At 38.0% G+C, this 21,660-nt stretch overlaps 2 protein-coding genes across 4 annotated transcripts in view; one reads left to right on the top strand and one right to left on the bottom strand.

Annotated features, from left to right (window-relative positions):
- kcnab1a (potassium voltage-gated channel subfamily A regulatory beta subunit 1a) overlaps positions 1-12,706 on the top strand; it is a 90,027-nt gene extending 77,321 nt beyond the window's left edge. For all 3 annotated transcript variants that reach the window (XM_088913075.1, XM_088913076.1, XM_088913077.1), the window contains exons 8-14: positions 1,766-1,852; positions 8,625-8,710; positions 9,421-9,541; positions 10,084-10,178; positions 10,324-10,444; positions 10,663-10,751; positions 11,345-12,706. In XM_088913075.1, the coding sequence (XP_088769201.1) occupies positions 1,766-1,852; positions 8,625-8,710; positions 9,421-9,541; positions 10,084-10,178; positions 10,324-10,444; positions 10,663-10,751; positions 11,345-11,434 (689 nt within the window). In that variant the 3' untranslated portion in view covers positions 11,435-12,706. The remainder of the gene's footprint in view (positions 1-1,765; positions 1,853-8,624; positions 8,711-9,420; positions 9,542-10,083; positions 10,179-10,323; positions 10,445-10,662; positions 10,752-11,344) is intronic.
- Positions 12,707-13,147: 441 nt separating this feature from the next.
- ssr3 (signal sequence receptor, gamma) lies at positions 13,148-16,298 on the bottom strand. Its single transcript, XM_088913073.1, has 5 exons — positions 16,043-16,298; positions 15,037-15,163; positions 14,555-14,653; positions 14,002-14,133; positions 13,148-13,400 (listed from the first exon to the last, which is right to left on the bottom strand). The coding sequence occupies exons 1-5, from the start codon at positions 16,173-16,175 to the stop codon at positions 13,334-13,336; spliced, it is 558 nt and encodes a 185-aa protein (XP_088769199.1). The 5' UTR covers positions 16,176-16,298; the 3' UTR covers positions 13,148-13,333.
- Positions 16,299-21,660: the final 5,362 nt, after the last annotated feature.

Here is a 21,660-nt window from a genome sequence, read left to right as displayed (position 1 = left end):
CAGAAAAATTACTTTTGTTTCGATGAGATGCAGTGTGCTGTCAGACTTCATCGAGGACAAAAAGGTTTAATGGTTTTGACCAAATGGTTTTGACAGTGTAGCTGTTTTCTTTAAATCCAGTTGACACTGGATTGCACTGCAACCAGCAACTTTACTTAACTTTTACTACATAGAAGGGGGCTCACTTCTGAGACACATTTTAGATTGTGCTTTTTTGTTCATGTTAGGAAAGGCTAAAACTTAAAACAAGTTGTGTCAGTTTTCAGTCATAACAAATATCTTACGAATGCAGCATGCTCTGATTTCACAGCTTTTGTGCTTAAACCACCTTCATCTATTTTAAAACAAGTTACCCCTAAACAACCAGAAAGCAACAAGATATTAGTTTATTTTCCAGTGAGAAAACATTAAGCATTTAATAGAGCTATACCAACCATTTAGTTTTGTAGATTTGATCACATGTGTGAATTTTGATCAAAATGGAAATTTTCTTTATGAACAGCCAGCCTGTAGATTTATCCCTTTTTCCCATTCTGTTTTACTAGTGTTATTTATCATTGATCATATAATGTAATAAAATTAATGTTCGATTAGTATTAGTGTTGCTATGAAATTAGACTATCCTCATCTGGCTTCTGACATATCTTGTAAAAGATAGTTGATTTTCAGTATGTCACAAATGAATGGTAAATAAGTCTGTGACTCGCATAACAGAATAAAATATTTTTGAAAGCATGACTGCATATTAAATGTAAAATCATTTAAAAGGAAATTATTATAAAACATTGTCTAGCTTAAATGTGATCAAGCATGACCTCCATTCATGTGAAACTGAAAATTACTGATCTTTATCGTGCAATATTTAGTACAGTCTTGAATCACCCAGATTGGGAAGGAATTTATGTCCAAGACACAGGAAAAACTTAAATATTTACCTTTTCCTTAATTACTTTGTGTTTTTACTTTATCTTCGATCATCTTCTTTGAATGTAACCTGTATTTGTGTATTGTAACATGGTTTGGTTTTTATTAATATTCCTAAAACAGCTGGCAGTGAATTCCCAGAACAAACTACACATTTTTTTACTATTCTTTTGTCTAAATGGGCACCTTTTACCTATGTAAATATGTTTTTATTTTGGGGTTTTATTTTTTTTTTATCATTTATTTGCCCTTGTCATATACATTATGGTGACAAAGACAAATATATTTCATTTCATTTAGCATGCTTTCAATAATTAAAAAACATCATCCAGTCCATGTAATTCTGCTTTAGCATGTTTAGTACTCGCCTAAATACTTGCTGTCAAGATTAATTGCAAAAAAATACAAATACAAAATCATTTATTTATAAGTCTAAGGCAAAATTGAAAAAATAGCTAATAAAATGCAATTATGAATAATGCTTTTTAAACTCAGTTGTTACTGGACTCCTTGTTCTTCACATACTTTTTCATCACATATTCGGGTCTTTTGTGGAGCCTTTTGTCTTTTGTCTTTTGTCTTTTGTGAAGCGCTTCTGTTAACTTCTGTTTTTTTTTACACAAAAAATGATACCCTTGCACTATTTTTTTAATAAACAGATGGTTGAGAATACTGTACATCTCCAAGTGCTGAAAAAAATGATGCTTCATCAAAAACATTCTATGTAAATTGAACTCCCTTAGCTTATTAGTGTACATTTAGCAGAAATAAACGTCTAATCTGACAGCTGGAGCTGGAGTCTTAGACCTGTAGTGACAGTACTCTTTCTGTGACTTTGCAGGATTAAAGGGCTCTCTCCAGAGACTTCAGCTGGAGTATGTGGATGTTGTCTTTGCAAATCGGCCAGACAGCAATACGCCAATGGAGGGTTAGTGCGAATTTGGTTTTTTTCTTTGCGAGTGTGCTTCAAGTGAATGGCAGCCAATTTGTGGAAGAACACTGCTCGGGCAAGATGCAGAGCGCCGAACGGATTATCACAGCAAGCTGATGTTCCATTCGTGGCAACTGAATCATTTACTGTAACTATAAAATCTCTCACAGGGGATTTAAACTTCTTGTGGTTTATGCTAATACCAGTTTGCATAACTTAGTACAGATGATTACAGCAAGGGGAAGTAAAATATTAACAATTAACAAGTAGAATTAACAAGTAGTTCTTCAAGGAAAAACTGAAATTATTGCTGTTTTCCCACTAAATGGGCAATAACTATTACTAGCATAGTTCATATTTTCTTACCATTAATTAGATAATTCATTTATTAAAAAATGCTTTCTGTATTCTTCAAATGTTATTATAAATGCCCTTTGTCCCACAGTATGGCCTTACATCTTATGTAAAAGGATATACCACCGCCAGTGGCAGGAAAGTGACATTAGCAGTCACAATGTCACTGGATAAAAAAAGACTGATTCAGTTAAAGACCGTCATCCAAAGTTCCCCCAAGAAATGTGATTCCAGCTGTTAAAAGACAGATAATGCTCCCTATTGAAGGGACTAAATTTTAAACAAGTTAGTTACCAAAATGGTGACATAAAAATGTTGAAATACAGGGGAGTGAGCATTCTCGTTCCTGTCAGTGTGACAAAGTTGATGGTTGTAATCTTTGCATCATATCACTGTGCTAAAAGGTAACTGCAATTTTAAGAGTGAGATAGTGATATTTTGGGATCCCGTTGTTTCTTACACTTTCATAGTGCTGCTGTCATATACTGTACTTCAGATTTTTTCTCTTAAACAGCTGGGCACCAGTGCCCTGTCATCTCTAATGAAACCACATGTACAGTATTTTCCACTGCCCTTTTCAGTGTCTGTTCAAGACTTGCTAATAATATGGAAAATGGCCCGGAAACAGTAACCTGGAAGACCAGAACTGACTTCAAAGGATGACAGCTTTAGGAGAAAAAAAAAAGGTCCAGATATAAAAATACTGTGCAATAGAACTTAGAGGTTACAATAATTTGAAGGGACACTCATATCATTTGTTCTCATCCTTGAACTGGGGTGTAGTTTATCCCAAAGGGTGGACTATGGTAGCGTTACAGTACATGATGAGACCTAGTCTCTTCTCACATCAAAGTAGAGGCTTTGACTGCAGGCGTATTTCTGCTGTTGATGGCGAGCCATGTACATGCTTTCCTCACAGGACTAGGTCTGTGAGAGACCTAACATTTGTTTGCATTTACTGCAGCCTTCAAACAAATTGACTGTGAGCGGGAAAGGGACTGAGGCCCTGTTCAGCAAACTCCAACTGCAGTTGTTTACAAATGTGTATTCCCACAAGCTTTTTCTTTGGCAATAACGGGCTCATACAACCCATTCTCAGTCGTATCTTCACTTCATGCACAATATTATAAACCCACAATTCCAATATAAAACATCCATCTGATGCTTTGCCATTCTAAGTGGTGCACAAGCATAAAAAAGCATAGCTATCAAGGCACAGTATGTATAAATGTGTATAGACGGTAAAATATATATTTTGGTTTAGACTTTTACAATATTTTTACAGCTTTAGTTCTTTGTGAGTGTGAAGCCATTGTCCCTTAATATATTGTTATGTAATATAATAAAGGGCACTCTTACCGCTCAGAATCTTAATAAGAAATTTCACATTGGTTAATTAAAGCCCCGAAGGTTTTGTTGCTATTATGTGTTGCAGGACATTATTATAGAAAGCACATCCTGGTGCTAAGTTTTTACTGTATAAGTAACCCTCTGACATTAACTGAGGCAGCTTGCAGCTCTGGCATTTTCTTTCTTGTAATGTTCCCCTCGGTATTGCTCAGTCGCTTTAATTTTGCTCTTAATAAAACACACAATCATTTATTGAAACACACAATGAGCACAGGAAACCAAATGCGTGGTTGCTGTGACAGCCTCTGTTGCACTGTTAAATATCCCGAAGAATATTTTTTACGACAGCACTTTGAAACCAGAGGTATTAGTGGTCACAGGGCACATCTCAGTAATTTATGTGCCTGGCTGTGGCACAGTCTCTAATGTAGTTGTTTTTAACAGAGATTCAGAAGGAAGGTCAGATTATAATCTCTCCTACATACATATTTATTGTATATGTCTCCTCCTAACCTTCCCTTTGCACACCTCTCTTGCCACCCCAACTTCATCCTTGGAGCAGCTCCCTTGCTCATTCCTTGTGAAAGTGAGGGAGAGTTCAATCAGCCTCATCTTTAAGGGCAGGTTCTCCCAGCTAGGTGAGTTACACCAAACAGAATCTAATACATTTGGTCCATATCTATATTGCATTTATTAGGATCTGCCTGAACTACTGAATTAAGTTTTCTATGCGCATCGTGCACATACTGTAGCTTGCTGCTTTGCAGGTGGTCTTTCTGGTCCCTAATGAGGTGGAGAAAAATATAATGCATAAGAGATCCTTTAAATGTCTATCATTTCTCCTGGCACTCATCTACTTTGAAGTCATTCATCTTTCCCTCTAACCTAGGTATCTAGATGCAGAACACAATTTCCTAACTCCTTCTAATTCACAGCTTCATCCTTTCCGGAATACAGAGCTTGAAGCTTTTTGTTTTTTTTCCTAACATTTTAAAACCCTGGGAATATTCTTTTGTTTCATCTGCATCAAAGCTGCTTTGTGGAACCTTAAAATAACCTTGTTATGTTCTTAAAATGGTTGCTAATAGCAGGTTTACGTGCTAGACATCTATAAGAAAAGCTTGCTGTAGTGAAGGTGATAGTGCAGGACACAGACTGGTAATGTTGGCAAGGTGCTCTTTTGAGGAAAGATGAAAATGATTTCCACCCTGTTTAAAAATATAAAAAAGCACAGAACCGTACCTTATTAAGTGATCGCTGCCCATCTGCCTTTTTTTTAAGTTTGTATGCAGATGTATTCAACAGATCAAAGGGCCTGTAACAATGTCAAAATGTGGTCTCCAGCAGTCAGTAACCAGATAGATATGTAATGTTTGTAATGTGTTCCTTTGTTTGCAGATCTGTATTTAGAGTTCAGTTCTATTATTTTCAAGATAAAACAAGAGACTGGAGAAGAAGATTAACCAGACTATATACTGCCTATTTGTATTTTGTTGCTTTTATATGTATTTTTAAATCATTCTGATTCAGAAGAAGTAAAACTCATTTCGGGAACCCAGCATTATATGGGATTTATCCTCATAATAGTTCCAGCCCACTGTTTTTCAGCTGGGTATATAGCAAATAGCACCCTGACTTGTCATGTCAATGAAGGACATGACTGGGCCCGGTCAGTACTGGGATGGGCAACTTCTATGGAAATCCAGATTGCTGCTGTACATGATAATGGTAGACCAGAAGGTGGCGCTCTTCGCTCCAAACTAGTGCCCTAGTATGTTGGCCTGAGACACTGTTCTGTCTGTCTGTTCTGTGTCGTCCTTTGAAATAGAAAACCTTACAGTCAGGCTGCCGTTCCCCTAGCTAGTTAACACCAAACATTAAAATATTTAATGCACTATACCTTTGTACTCTTTGTCTCATTGTACTTAAGATTTTACCAAACTAACAGTTCAGAATAAAAGAAAATGTCAATATAGTCAATATACCCGTTTCCTAAACACAAATCACAATATAGACTTTTCTCTGTTTGCAGTATTAAATGAAACATTACGTAAATAAAACTGTCTTGCACATTAAAAACATTGTTTTGAACATAATGTACCAACATTTGGCTTTTTAATTCCTAACACATTTTTCTCCTTTGTCGCTGTGGACTGGCATTTGTGCCAGCCAAAGTCATTCTCAGTGGCCTGTGTCATCTTCCTGATGGAGGCATCAAGCTCTTCTGGAAAGCATGACTGCAGAAGCTCCTTTCATGATCAGTGATTCTCAGGGTTATGCGTTCTGAATCTAAATGGCCTTGTGTTTGCAGAGAACCTGCTAGATTTGATATTGCGCAGTTCTATTTTTTACCTTTTATGCAATCTGCATTCAGTTGCAGGAATAAATAACTTGTACAGAAAAGTGAATGTTTATTGGTCACCTTGGGTTAGATACTCCAAAGCAATCAGCCGTGAGCTACCAGAAGTGTAGCTGTGAGGCTAGGGACATACTTCTACAAAATTGTTTCATAAGCTCTTCAGTGTGCATGTTTAGCCTAGTGTGAGTGGGAAGCTTTTTTAGAAAAAACGTTGTTTTTTTCACATGCAAATCCAAAAAAGAAACAGAGAATTTTATGTTGCAGACAGAGTTAAAAAGATTTAACATCTTATGTTTTGGAACATTCCAGGTGAAAGTCCTTTCCCAGCTGTTTAGAAATAAATATAAACAAAATGTGAAGCAAAAATGTAATTGTTTGTTAGATTTGTGTACAAGATTTGTGATTGTCAATTTGTGATTTTTCTCTTGAAAACTGAATGCGTATCTCATGATAAAGCGTAGAATTAGCTTTGCATAGACCAACTTTAACACCAGCATCTCATAGAAGACGTGTGTAGTCTGAGAGCAGCAATATCAAAGGTTTTACATGGCTGGGCTTAGTGGCAGCTTAGTTCTTAATATCAAAGAATAATACAGGTTTAAAATGTAAAATAAAACAATTTTTCTGTTCTGGGAAGATAATGAGAAGCTGTATTTGCATGTCTTGTTTCATTCGCTTCTGCCTTAAAACACAGCCCCTCATCAGGTTCTAAACAGAAACTAGCGAAACACAAAGCCCTTCCAGGGCCTCAAAATGGAAATGTAACCTTACATACTGTACTTACTCACAGAAATGGGTCAGCATGGAATAAATGGATTGGAAAACATGAAAGTATTAAGAGATTAAGACAAACCTATGTTTGTGTTTTAGTCCAGTTATATATATTATGCTGCATATTGATGATTTGATTTGTATTTCCATAAATATGTTCAAGCATTCTTAAAGTTTACATTCTAGAAATGTAAGGTTTTGTACCATTTAGGAAGAAAAAAATTATTTTGCTTGTTTTCTTTGTAAATAATCAAAGTCTGCCAGCACTAGAAGTAAAACTGACCCCAGATATGACTTTCCCACAGGCAGTTTCTCAAAACATATGACCTACTATCATAATCCTCCTATTAAATACCGGAAAGCTAGGCCAGCTACTCAGTGAGAGATTCAGAATCTCTGCCTGTGAAGGAAGAAACTCTCCTGACAGCTTTGCCCTGTGTGAATAACTGTATCACTTCCCTCTGCATTCACAGCTCTTACATCCCACTTCAATCACCCACACAAGTTCTGTTTTTCTGACAGTGTTTGGCCTTGGATACAACAAATGCATTTTCAATGGAGGAAATTTTGAAAGACTGACGTAAATAACATTTTTGGGGTGGGATGTTAAGAGAAAAACATTATTCCGGGTTCCCTGCTTACTCTTTATGCAGGTTTAACACCGTACAATTCATTACCGTTTTGTGTGTATTACATTACCTGGGCACATCAAAATGAGAATGAATTAAATCACGTTCTGTACTTCTTGTTAACAAAGTTAATACTGACAAGTCTGTTTTAATGGGGTTTGCAAAAGAATAATGCTGAGCATCTGCTCTACAAATCATGACACTCTAAGCTTCCCTAACTGAACAGCAAAAGTGATCTCTTAAGCCCTGATGTAGTCATTTTTAAAACGTAAATATTTTTAGATGTTTGTCAAAGAAATTAAAGGTTATGACCATTTGTAAATGGGTTTGTTTTAGAGGAACTTCAGTTTAAGCCAATTGTTCATGCATGTTTGAAAATCTCAATAACTGAAAAATTGAAACAGTGTTAAGAAATACATCTAAGGGCTACATAGGTCTAAAGTAAATTCTTTATAAAGCACTTGTCACATATCATTTGTGCTCATTTCTGTCGCTTTTATATATGCAGTTTGCTGCCGTATTTTAGAATGTATTCTGTTTTGTAAGTGCATGAATGTGGACAGGTAATCAAGGAGGACAAATCGACTACTTCAGCCCCGTTTTACATAACAGTCACAAAATACCGTAATGGAAAAAAATGTCAGCTAAATATGATAATTATGTGAGATTTCCATTTATCTCTCTATACAGAGAAATTCTGGTGATCAAGATGAATATATTTTCATACTAAATTAGGTAACAGCTGTGTGCTGTTTTTAACTATTGACTTCGTGGGGTACCAGAGGCAAATTAAAAATGTAAAAGCGCCACCTTGTGTTGAACGCCTGTATGTACAGTACTTTCTGTTCATTCAGGGCTGCATCAAGCGAGCTCGAGGTAATATTTCAGCGTAACTTAAAAACGTGTAATAACCCCAGCCTTCAAATTTGTCTCATTAAACGCGGAAAACTAATATAAAGAGGAATGGGATCTTTTTTTGTTAGCTGTACGGTGCAAGGGAAAGAGAAAGTTATAATTTTATGCCAAGTTTTCTTGCAAGAACGGGAAAACTCAGAGCACCAGGGGAAAATACGTTTTGTAACGCTGTGCGTGAACAGCCAAACGTTAGTCCACACTAATTGTGAAAAACAATTTTGTTTGTAAAAAAACAAATATAGTATCTCAGGGGTTATGTATTGTATAGGAGAGGTTGGTATACATCATGATATTGATTGATAACGTGATATTGATTGAACATGTAGATATTCTCATGGATCCATCCTCAGTGTGCATTCATGACTTCACATGGATATGTTTCGACCTCCAGAGATCGTGAGGGCAATGACGTACGTCATCAACCAGGGGATGTCCATGTACTGGGGGACGTCCCGGTGGACAGCAATGGAGATTATGGTAGGCTGCGAATTTAATATTGCTGCAAAAGCTTAATGCGGCTATTAAACTCTTGCTAGTGTTACTGCTCAGCCCTGTATGCCTTTTTATATTTCCTGCTATAAAACGTTATGCCAGTACTTAGGTGATGCATAAAAAATACCAAACGATGGAAATCCGTGTGTGGTGTTAATATAGTAAACTCAAGAATCTGATATATGTAGAATTTCAGACCTTCGGAATCAAGATTCGGATTTGCAGAAGTGCTTTTTCTGCAAGTCTCCCACTTAAACATGAAACGATTACAAAATTCACACCTTTTTATCAACTTTTGTTTTTGTTTAATACACTGCTGACTTAACGGAATGTTTTGATCTGTAGTGATTTCTTTGTTGGTCTGGGATGTTGTTTTTTTTTGTAAAGGGGGCAGATCGACTGTGAATATGTAATGGATAACTGACAGTGCGTGTAGGAATATCTTCAAACGTTTCTTTTGTTTTAATTTTTTTGGCCGCGCTTCAAATCTGTGTATGCTAATTCCGGTTGATTTAATTAAAATTAACTGAGAGCTTAGTGTGCATTAACACAGAAGAAAGCAGAGTAATTTAAATGACATAAATAATTCATAATAAATACAATTTGACTATCACGCAGCGGTAAAGGAGATGAATTATAATTTGCTGTAATTTGTAACACTGCAATTACAGATCTTCTGTATCCTTTCATTACAGGAAGCCTACTCAGTAGCAAGACAGTTTAATATGATCCCTCCAGTGTGTGAGCAGGCAGAATATCACCTGTTCCAGAGAGAAAAGGTTGAAGTCCAGCTTCCAGAGCTTTATCATAAAATAGGCAAGTTTGAATCACCCATCTTCCTTGAAAACAATCAACAACATAAGGCCATCCGTTTGTTGCCAGTTTTCATTTCTTGTTCCTGTTAAAACGGAACACACCTCTATAACCTCTCCCCAAGTACTGTAACTTCCTAGACTGTAAAGATTTTAAGATCAGTTGAATGCAGTATAACTCCTGATTAGTATTTTTTCCATGGTTGAATCTCTGCTCTGATCGCAACTGACACCAGAATGTGTGAACGATGGAGGCCAGCTATTATTAAAGATGTGTGCAGCCCAGGCATACATACAATGTAACAGCAACAAAACACCTAGGTAAAAATGGAGCAAGCACAAACACACACACTTATGTGGTCGCTTGACTATGTGCACCATGTACAGTATGACCTGCTCTTGACAGTCATGCAGAAGGATGATACACATACATTTATACCCTTGTGCATAAGTGCTATTTTAAGATCTGTAATACAGCAGGAGAAATATTAAGAAAGCTGTGGCTGATATGACATCATTGTCTCTATTCAATGTGTGTGTGTGCAGGTGTGGGAGCGATGACATGGTCTCCTCTTGCCTGTGGCATCATCACAGGAAAGTATGAAAATGGAGTTCCAGAGACGTCTCGGGCTTCCATTAAGGTATGCGGTTACTAATCACAGTGCTTAGGTCCAAACCATAATCCTTTCTGATTATGTATCTGCCCAGATTTCATTGTAGTTTCTTTATCCCCCCTGCGTTTTTATATCATGAACATCTGACACATCGTTTCTTTTCTTTTCTCAGTCGTATCAGTGGTTGAAAGATAAAATACTGAGCGAAGATGGCAGGAGGCAGCAGGCTAAACTGAAGGAGCTCTCACACATTGCAGAAAAGCTTGGCTGCACGCTACCTCAGCTGGCCGTGGGTAAGACAAAGCCCGTCAGTGCGGAAACATGCCACAAAGCTCAGCGTGCCGCACCTGGAACCTCGTGTTTATTTTAGAATTCGAGACGACATTGCAGGTGGTATCGTCTTTTTGAGACCTGTTCAGTTTTAATTAGATCGTTGGGATGGTTTTCTTCAGCCATCCGCAGTTTAAGAAGTAATTAAAGTGCAAAGACCAGCATGTGTTCGCCTTTTCAGCCTGGTGTCTGCGCAATGAAGGTGTCAGCTCGGTTCTGCTTGGAACATCTAATCCTGAGCAGCTTACGGAAAACCTAGGTGCTATACAGGCAAGTGGAACATCTACAAATGTGTGAACCTTGCAATATTGCACTGTTTCTCTAGAGCTTAGGGATTTAGAAAGCTGCTATTTCGGTGGCATGGCTATTATTGATGCTGGAGTTAGAAAATGCTGAGGGGCTGATGTTTCCTACTTCATGTTCGGTGCACAGCTTGAAACCCACAGAGTCGTATCTATGCCGCACTTCCTCCCACGATTGTGCACTGCACTTCTCTCAGAAAAGGGAAGAGAGTCACAAAATCAAAAGGAAATGTTTGTAGCTCTTGTGGGGATTCTTAACTTGACCAGCTTGGCCTGCATCTCCACTGAAAAATCCAAGCCCTTGCACTTTCTAATATAAATACATTTGTGCTTGTATATTGTCTTCCTTCTAGTCAAAATTTAATATCACATTTGAAAATGGAAACATCCCTCAAATATACTATACAGTCCACAGGTATACAATAGCTGCATTGCTGCTGTTAACATTTCTCTGCAATTAGAAGTGAAAAATGACCACGTTTTTTAAAGCAAAGTGCAAAACCCTGTCCTTTCCCTCTATTGAGAAAATAATTTTTTAAAAGTTTTCAATTTTCCCTTCAGGTACTCCCAAAGATGACCTCTCACATAGTTGCAGAAATTGATCACATCCTGGGGAACAAACCCTACACTAAAAAGGACTACAGGTCGTAACCACATGACTTTAGGGATGGTGACTGGAGAGATATGAACCTTCTTCCCAAATAGTCCCACTGAAACATGGTCTGTGCATCCCCCTGCCTTCTTCTGCTCAGAACAGTGTAAAAAAAAAGCTGAGCTCTTGTAAGTGCATGTTGTTGCTGAAATAAGTGTGCCTGAAGTATTTTTTAAAAAGCACATCTATAAAATATCAGACAAGGATACTTTTGTATTTTTGTTATTACCTTCTTAAGCTGCATAAAGCTTCCTTCCTGCGCGTCCAGTGTACAGTAAATGTAACCCGTGCTTGAACGAGAAGGCACCAACCACTCTCCTCTGTACGGTGACTGGAAATAATGCCACAAAGAGTACCATGAAAAAAAGTGGAGTGATGTCAGCTAAAAATACACACTGTAAACCCTCTCATGTTTAATGGCACTAACCACAGAGCCACAAGTTCTTTGACGTGCAAGAGAAGTACCGGCAAAACTTGATCTTACTGGGCTCTTTTGCATTTATTTAAAGAAAACTGCTTTTACCTTTTGCCTGCAAACTGCAGCATTGATTGCAAATGTAATGATGAGAATGTATAAGCAGCTACATTTTAAAGCCCCTGAAGACCACAGTTTATCATAATGCTTGTTAGGGGGCTTTAGACTTAAGCATGTTATGGAACGAGACTGCAAGCGTGTAAAATCTGTCTACTTTCAGATATCTTGTAAATAAATGGCCAGGTCTTGCAGTTTAAATATACAATATAAATAAAATGTATAGAGTTGTTCTTTACAGCAGCACAAAGGCAACCAATAGATTTTTTTCTCAAGTCTTTTGTTTGTAAGTTTCATACTTTGGCTTTATTTGCAACAAGCAAATTTACCAATTAAAAAGCACAAAATAAAATCCCATCCAAAAATAATGTAAATTTACAGTCCTGTTGCTGCTCAATGTTCTTAATTTTACTCATTCTTGGTACTTTGTTTGTGTTTTGTTCATTTTAAGCCCACAGTATAGAGTGCCTTGAAAAAGCCTTTTCCTGGTGTTCAGTCTTTCAGGCCACCACAGAGTTATGTGGCAATTTACCTGCTTTAAAAGAAAATGTAAATTACTCTGGAGAAAAAAAAAGATCGGAGTCCTGTTTTTCTACAATTTGTAAAACTATGATGGGAAGAAAACGTTAACTTCTCAGGCTCTTGAAATGTGTTCTCTTTCAACCACTCATGTGTTCTGTTACAAAACGACCAACTGTACATATCTCAGCTTCAATAAATAAATGCACAATGCAGAAAACGTTGGTTTCGCATTTTTTGTGTACAATCTACTCATGCTCTTAGACTGAAGAGGGAAATTGCTCTGAAGAAGCCACGTCTCCTTGATTATGGAAAGCCTCTTTTGAAAGAAACAGACAGGCAAGAGCTTGATGAAATCACACCAAATTATACCTAGATGCAAATAAGACTTTCCCGTTGCATTTACGATACATAAATGCAATGAAGGTTTTTATATTTTACCAAAAATTCACTACCAAAATTACACTTTACCTTACTGGGTCTGCACATTTAAACTTGTTAAAAAAATTACATTATAGAACCTACCCCACACACACATATACAATGTTTAATCATTATCTTCCTAAAACATTCCAAATCTGTCATATCCATGTGTATTCATTCATCAAAAATGTAGGAGAGCAATTAACTTCAAGCAATAAAAACAACCTAGAAAAATGACTTTGGAGTTTACAGATTTTATTGGTAAAAAGGTGATCTCCATTGTCTGAAACGCATTAGAAAAGTCCACATCTCAATTTCTGACCCATTTCTTCTATACACTGTAATCCTGTAAAAAAAATCCTAGATCCCTCCCCCACTCCAATTCGTGGATCAATACTCTCCTCCAGAGATGCAAAAAAGTAGATCACTTGGAGCCTGTAGACAACAAAGCAATGAGGCCAGAAGAAGCGCTGATTGACAAGATGTAGTTTCTGGAGTCAATCTGTCAAGGAAGACACTTCAAAAGAATTAGGTTTCCAGCTTCACAATTACAGAATACTATAAGGGGACTGGATGTGTGTATTCAAACTCCTCAAGGGCAGACTTCACAGTGCAACACAAACCGGGAACTATGTGCAAGAGCATTTAAAACTGAGTGCAGGAGGCACTTCTTCACCTAGATGGTTATGGGAGCTACACAGCCATGTTGTCAACTACACAAGCTACCCCAGCCATGTTGTTGAAGCTGATATCCTAGTTTCTTTCAAGAAACAGCTGAATGAGATCCTCGATTAGCTTCCTCTCATTTGAAACTGTTCTTACAGTGCAACAGATACAAGACCTATTGCCACCTGCTCATACACAAGCATTGCTGATCTTGTGAAAAAGCCAGAGGCTTGCAACGTCATACTAAAAATATAGCATACCCCCTTCTCTGCTTAAAGCAACCAGCTATATTTTGACAGGACACATTTAGAGCAAAAAACACACAGCATGGGTTCTACAACTGTTACCAAGGGACAACCTTTACCCATACAGTACATCAATACAAATCCTTTCCACTCTGCTCTGGAAACACGAGAGAAAGGATACACAGTCGGGTTGAAGTTCTTGAGCAGGAAGAAGGAAGCAATGATAACCAGGACCAGGAACAGTGTATTGTTGTAGAAGATGGAGAAGGTTGTGGCTTCATAATCTGCAACTTCATTCTTCTTCCAGAGGATTCTGTTTAACAAGTTTACAGTAAGAAGCAATAGGAACTAGAGGTTAGACTGCTTTTCTGTACTAGATAGAAACTAAATGGACACCCGTTGCTTTTTTTATATACAAAAACACATACAGATTAAACTAATTTTAAGCAACTTGCTAGCTAGTCTATTGCAAAAATATATACCAGTAAACCTAATTATAATCCCATAGACCATCACATCATACACATTAATCCAACATTTTAACTTTCCTGGTCTCTATATGATGAGAAACTAAGTGTAAACAGACTTTTCCCCTCCTATTCGCAGCTTTTAATAATAAAAGACCACAAATTAGAGGATATGCATACTTGCCTACCACATAAAAACCCCTGAACTGCAAAGATCACTTAGTCCCACATGCTGGGGCGGGCAGCTTGTCCCTTGCTCTTACCAACCTCTCATCCTTCTCCTTGCGAGACATTCTCTTGTTGTCTGCCTCGGAGAGTTTGCGAGTGACTTCCTTAGAGACTGCATCTTCGCGTTTCTGGGCCACTCTGATGGGAACAAGATGCGCTGGTAATTAACCGATCACAAATCAAATTCATTACTGACTAAAACACAAATATTTTCTGCCGGTACTTAATGACATTGACAGTGCAAGGAAACTTGGCCTGAGGCTACTTTCTACTGCCAAGCCTCCAGACACTGATGACAAAGCCATGAAAAACAACTGAGGCACAAACCATTCAATTAAACCTCTCGTACATGTATTTTAGAGATCCAGTACACTAATCATATAATTGTATGAGTAGTTTTAACTAGCAAAAGTTAGCAATATTAATATAAAATGATTTTAACATTTAAAGAAACCTATGCCCAATCTGGGAGAAGCTGTGTAATGAAAAGATTTGGGATCAGTAGAATAAAAGAAACTTACTTGTGTTTAAGGACAAATTTGACGTTTTTATAAGCAAAGGCAACCAGGTATGTGCTGACGAGGGTCATGACACTGTAGAGAACCGCAGACTGAACTAAATCCATATGCCATATCCTCCAGTAAAGCCCTAAAAGAGGAAAAAAGATCCATTTGGGTTTGAGTTAATATTCTGTTTTACATCTGTATTAAAATCCATAACGATAGGAGAGGAAACTGTGCAAGTTTGAGAAGATCAAACACCAAATCAAATATGTATGAAAGGCAAGAAAAAAACGTGACAATCCAGGATTTTTAAAACCCATGTAATATGCTCCATTGAAAAGGCCTGGGACTGAAAGCTCCTGAAACTACTATAATTAACTTCTTAGCATCGGCCACATCATATCGACCACTATCCAAGAGGCCTTTGCAACTTAATATACCAGTCTACTACATATTGTAAAACATTTAGACATCAAATTTATATAGCTTTTTCATGCCAGTTTGTAATCGGCAGTAGAAACATGAGAATTTCACCCGACTGAAAAAAATGCACCTAAAAGCATCAGCGTACGGGGTACTCGAAACTCATTAATGACCTATTGTTGTTTTCGTATGCAGTTTGTACAAACTACCGCAACTCGAGAACACGGTTTCTGCCACGTTGCACAATGCAGACGCTGAACTAAAAATCTTCCTCTCAAATATAACGATATATTTTGCCAGACAAAACTGAAATATCAAAAGCTATCAACCAACGAAACATTGAACAACCTTTATCTTCAGAATGGAAATGCCTTCAAAACAGGCCTCTTGGCCCCCAGCAATGTTACTGCTTCTACTACAGAGAAGGAATGCCACATCAGTCCAGCTAAACATTGCTGAACTTTTCTATAGCCACCGAACAAAAGGTTTTCACCATAACAGCCTACTGCTCACTATGATATTTTTCCAGATTTTTGAACGCTTTTTCACGCTATGCGTTATGCAAACAATTTGACTAAATCAAGCTGCTCCATTCACTTACAAATGGGAATGGCGGACACGATGAGGGCATTGCCGTAGAAGAGCGCCGAGGACTTGGCGGACAAATTCCTGCTGAAATCCTGGAGCAGAAGGTCTTCTTCAGACTGCTGTTTGCTGGTACCCTTTGGAGCCATGCTGTATCAATCCGTCCAGCTCCCCCTCCGGTTCTGTAGTACGAGGCTGACACGTATGAGCTCCGGCTGTAAGAAACTGCAGCCCAGACCTTACGCCTCGTCAGCACAAAACCGGAACCGGAAGCAGCGGGACTGGGACCGCCACCTCCGAGGTTAAACTCTAGATTTTTCCGCGATCTCGATGGCACCGATCGGGGCTGTTCTCCCATCTGCGCATGCGTTGTTTCTTTCCGTGTCGCGTGCCCGTAGCGCCACGCCCCTTTGGGCCTGGGGGCGGAGGGAATGTGGACCGTAGGCCGGAAGTGCGCTCTGATTGGACAAAACCCGGGAGGCGGGGAGGATTCCGCGAGTGGTTTGAACGACTGGAGGGAAACTGGCCTGTCGTCGAAAATGAAGACGGTAATGGCACGACACAGAGAGAACTTTTTATTTTATTTATTTTTTTATGCATAACAAAATCACAAAAAATATCATACAAACAAGTGTACATATAACATTTCAAGACAAAAACATCGTCAGGGATACATACTACAAAATAAATTCAAATGATGAAAAACGATTAAACAAATTAAATAAAAATAACGTCCGCACCGCTTTCATATTTTTGCATTTAGAAATAGTCTGCAGATACTCCTTTACATCCATTTTAAAATGCTCGAACAAAGGGTTCTTCCCAGACCCACTTCATTTTATGTATATAATAACGTGCCATTATAATAATTAGATTTATTACAAACGATATTTTAGTATTGTTTTCGATAAATATCAGTATTGGTATCTTTTTTAATATTAGTCTTCAACTCAGTCCAGAAAGTTTTTACCCTGGGACATAATCCAAATAAATGCTGAATAGTTTCAGAGCTGCTGGCACAAAAAAAACCCATTTATCATCTCTATTAATTTTAAATCGCTGGATAACAAGAGCCTTAACTGGGTAAATTCGATGAATTATTTTGTATGAAACCTCCTTAACCTTATTAGTTATACAACATTTATTGGGCATCATCCATTTTTTTCCAATAAACATTTACCAAATGAGGAATTCCAATATATTGTAACAGCAAGTAAATTATCATTTTTCAACAGGGATCTCAAAAATGAGTTATTACAGCCACCACTCAAAATGTCCTTTCCTTGTAGTCTAATGTGAGTTGTAAGTTCTTCCAACGTTTCTAAAAGACTACTATTGCAACTCCTTAAAAGAGTTAATATTTCCCCAGAAATCGCGTTAGTTACAGTGAAATACTGATCAAAATTAACAGATATATTGTACTCAGTGTAACTATATATTTCACCATCAGCATTGATTAATTGTTTAATCCAAATTATACCATTCTTTGACCCAATTTAAAAAAAAACAAGGTTTTATTTCTAACTTTTATATATTTGTTGTTCCAAAACAGAGAACTCTGCTTCCCTCAAAGAAGTGTGATGTAATTATCTAAGAATAAGAGAAAAGGCTCATTTTAAAGTGCTACCAAACAAAAGAGCCACAGACAGGAATACTCATCTACGTCCATACAGATACAAAACCAGAAACATTCACTATGAAGCCTTATTATCAGGTAATATTATCGGAAGGTAACCATTCATTTATTTGTTTACAAGCCCGTGATGTCACTGGAGCTGTGTCCAATCGCAGCTCACTCTTCATCGAAGCCACACCCACACCCTGCCTCCAGCCCTAATAATGTGCATCGCTTCTCGAATTGGGGTAGGAAACGATGACGTACTGCCACTCTGACGCCATCTTGAGTGTGGCAAAAGTATTCACCCTATTACAACACGTGGCTTCTTCACGTAGCTGTCATTCGTCCTATTTTTTCTGAGTAGGAAGGTTTATGATTCCCTTCTTTGCTTTCTTTGGTTGAATACTTTGGGGGACGTGCACACAAGTACACTGGGCATAAGTGATAGATCATAATTTATATTAACAACGAGTAAGAGTTGTTCACAACCCCGTTTAAATGTTTACAATAAAGTGTTTAAAACAGTGTTATCGTTTGAAAATGACTCACCAGTAAACGTTAAACTTCAAAAGCTGTTTTTCCAAACATTTTACCACATGTTAAATTACAAAACGGTATGCACTGGAGTTTTAAATATACTTTTCCGTTCAGCATAAGAGATGGAAGCCCGTTTTTGTCACCGGACTGTTTGAAATGAGTACTGCTGTAGTCTATAAATTCACCACTAGAGGGAGAGCTTTAGCTTCCTGTTGGTATTGCCACGAAGTATAACTGACCAATGTTTTTTAAATCTAAAAGTTCAAGTAAATCTCAGATTTATCCATCTGCAGAGGATACTAGCTACAATAAATCCAAAACGCTGTGTCCTCGAAATTAGTGTATTAAGATAACAGTACTCAAGCCTCATAAGATAAACAATGTTTAAAATGATAAATAAGAGATATTTTGTTCAGCCCTTTTAACTGTAAACGTCTATAAACACCGGGCTGGAGACTCACAATCCAGTAGAGGTGTATAGGTCACCCTTAAACCATCAGTGATGAAACATTTGGGACAATTTTGTTTTCACCGCTTAAATAGATTAAATATTCAATCAAATAGTTTAGAAATCATTAGAAATGAAAACATCAGCACCCGGTCTCTCTCAAGGACCCATTAGCTCTTCCTGATTGTAGTGAACTAATTAACTCGTTAAATTAATCAGAAGTCTCGTGCAGTCTAGCTGATGAGTCACGGGCGACCCCAAAACCTGCCGGGCTGTGGCTCTACGAGACCTGGGATCGACACTGCACTGCAGGGTTAACTAACTAACTAATAAATAAACGAAACGGTAAAAACAAAGTTAATATCTTCCATGTTTGATGCAATATCAACGTGTCGTTGTAAACAGGACAATATATTGTAACGCTTACGGCCGACTTAAGTACAGTGCATGCGTATTGCATGCACTGTACTGTAATTGTGTGCAGCAGGGCGGCTGCAAAAGTGCTGTATCCAAATTGCCTGTCACGGTAGCGGAGACCTCATCTGACACTAGGGATACCACATGATTACTGGGCATTTGCACAAGTATTCCAGGAGAAATGTTGCCACATTGTGAAACACAGTGCAGGGGAATCTCACCCCATGACCGAATGCACCATAGTCCAACATCTCAGAAGAAAAAAAATCAGAACCAAATGAGGCATGAACACATTATAATAATTAATAATTGCTTACACTTATATAGCGCTTTTCTGGACACTCCACTCAAAGCGCTTTACAGGTAATGGGGATCCCCTCCACCACCACCAGTGTGCAGCATCCACCTGGATGATGCGACGGCAGCCATAGTGCGCCAGAACGCTCACCACACATCAGCTCTCAGTGGGAAGGAGAACAGAGTGATGAAGCCAGTTCACAGATTATGAACATATTATGAACAAAGAAACAACTGCATGTGTCATGCTTTCTAGCAGTGATGCAATGGTTAAAACTGGGTTCAGGTCCAGGGGTGCTATCTGCGTAGAGTTTGTGTTTTCTCCTTGTGTGCGCCTGAGTTTCTTCAGGGTGCTCCGGCTTCCAGCAGTCCAAAGACATGCTGGTGGGTTAACTAGCTTCCAGGAAACCTGCCCCTCGGTGTGAGTGTGTGTGTCTGTGCTTGTTCTGCCTTGTGATGGCACTGATGTCCTGTCCAGGCTATATCTTGCCTTGTACCCTTTGATTGCCCATGACCCTGCCTGGTTAAAGCAGCTAGAAAACAGGCTTCCAACAAGTATAATGGCATCAGATCCCACATTTCTTGAAGATCGCTGAAAGCTGAATTCCATCCATTCTGTAGTAAGTGCTGAAGATCACAGCAAGTGAGAGCCTAATGCACTAGGGACAAGGTTCAGGCTAGGACTAACACATGGAGTGAGACATCACTTAGAGTCACCAGTTCAGCTGGACAGAGTGCCCTTGGAGTGTAACCAGGGAGGCTGGTGAAAATCCACATGGAGAACAGACAAACTCCACACAGAAGGTGCCGCAGGCCAGAATCAAACCCAGGACACACCACTGTGCCTCCAGTAGCTGGAATTTTTAAATTAATAAAACATACAGTGGAAATGGGTGGAGTGTCCTTAGCATCTTAATACTTTAAACTCAGTTTCCACATTGTTGTGCTGTGTTTGTATAACTACATTTAGTGGGCAGTTTCCATTGCTTAAGTAGTTTTTTCCTGAGTAACTTTATCCATTTTACAATCAAATGCACATTGAAATCTGAAGAAATGATTAAACAGCCTTTGTAAGATTATAACATTTTGCATTCAAAATTTAAAGAGATTGCGCAGACTTGCATGCACAAGAAAGCCCAGAGTTATTGTTGAAGGATACTGAGGAGAGATGATCCAGGCAGATAAGGAAATGGATCCAAACTATTCATTTTGTTTTCTATGATATTACTATGGTCTTACTGCTGGCCGTAGCAATGCCAATGGTACAAATTGTTTTAATTAATTCTGGCAGAGAGGTTCAGTGTAATTCTGTGCTTTAAATCACAGGCTGACTAAATGAAAAGGCCTTGAGTTTTTCGTACCGGAGGCAGACTGGCTAATTTGACAGGTCTGCTTAAAAGGCCTATAGCTCTGAATCAGTCTTTGCCTGTAAATTTCATCTTTCATATCATTCTTCAGTTTTTAAACCTCAAGGATATAATGTGCATGATAAAGCATTGTATCTGGTATGACAGGAAAGATGACATCTGTCTCGTAATCTTTATCTTCATGTCACAAAAAATCTATTTATCTTCACAAAACATATATTTAACATCAATAGAACAGAACTGGGATGCAGAAGAAAATATCCCACTTCAAAAGCTGTTTATACTATGTTCTGAGTGTTAAAAGTAGTTTTTTTTTATCATTTTTCGTTCACTTTTATTTGAGCTCACCTGAATAAAATACTTGGGGGCTTTTTGTTATAGCATATGAGGATAAATTTAATCTTGGTAATCTGGGAATTCTCTTATTCCCTTATTAGGGCAAAGATACTGTCGGGAAACACTGTGTTTCCCAATCCAGCTACCTTTGCATCTTTATTCTCATTTTCACCCCAGAATAGCTCTTTCCTCATTGAGTTTATTTAAATTTTGCATTTAAAAAAACATTTTCAGCTTATGAATAGGAAGGTTAGAAGTTAGCATTGCCCCTGGGTTAAGGGGCAGTTTCTGAATTCTTCTCACTTGTGTTTATTGTTTTTGAGGTGGAATTTGACCAGTCGATCTATGCAACACTGAGAATGCTTATGTTCTGATAGTGTTTGATTGAGTCAGTCCCATCTATCTGTGTGCATCATTAACTGGGGGCCAAGCTGAAAACAAGTTCAGTCACGACATTTCTTGGAAATATTAAACACAAAAGATATTTTTTTCTGAAAAAAAAAAGTCCAGAGTACAGAGAAAGGGTCAGTTAAGGGTTCATTAAGCGTAATTAATCAAGAGCTCAACTGAAACAAAATCCAGTGAGCACAAGTGCACACCAGGATCATGATGTT

This window comes from Atractosteus spatula, chromosome 4 (assembly GCF_055471065.1).
Source record: "Atractosteus spatula isolate fAtrSpa1 chromosome 4, fAtrSpa1.hap1, whole genome shotgun sequence".
Classification (NCBI taxonomy): domain Eukaryota; kingdom Metazoa; phylum Chordata; class Actinopteri; order Semionotiformes; family Lepisosteidae; genus Atractosteus; species Atractosteus spatula.
The sequence above is the reverse complement of the archived record's forward strand: the minus strand, read 5'-3'. Positions and strand labels throughout refer to the sequence as shown.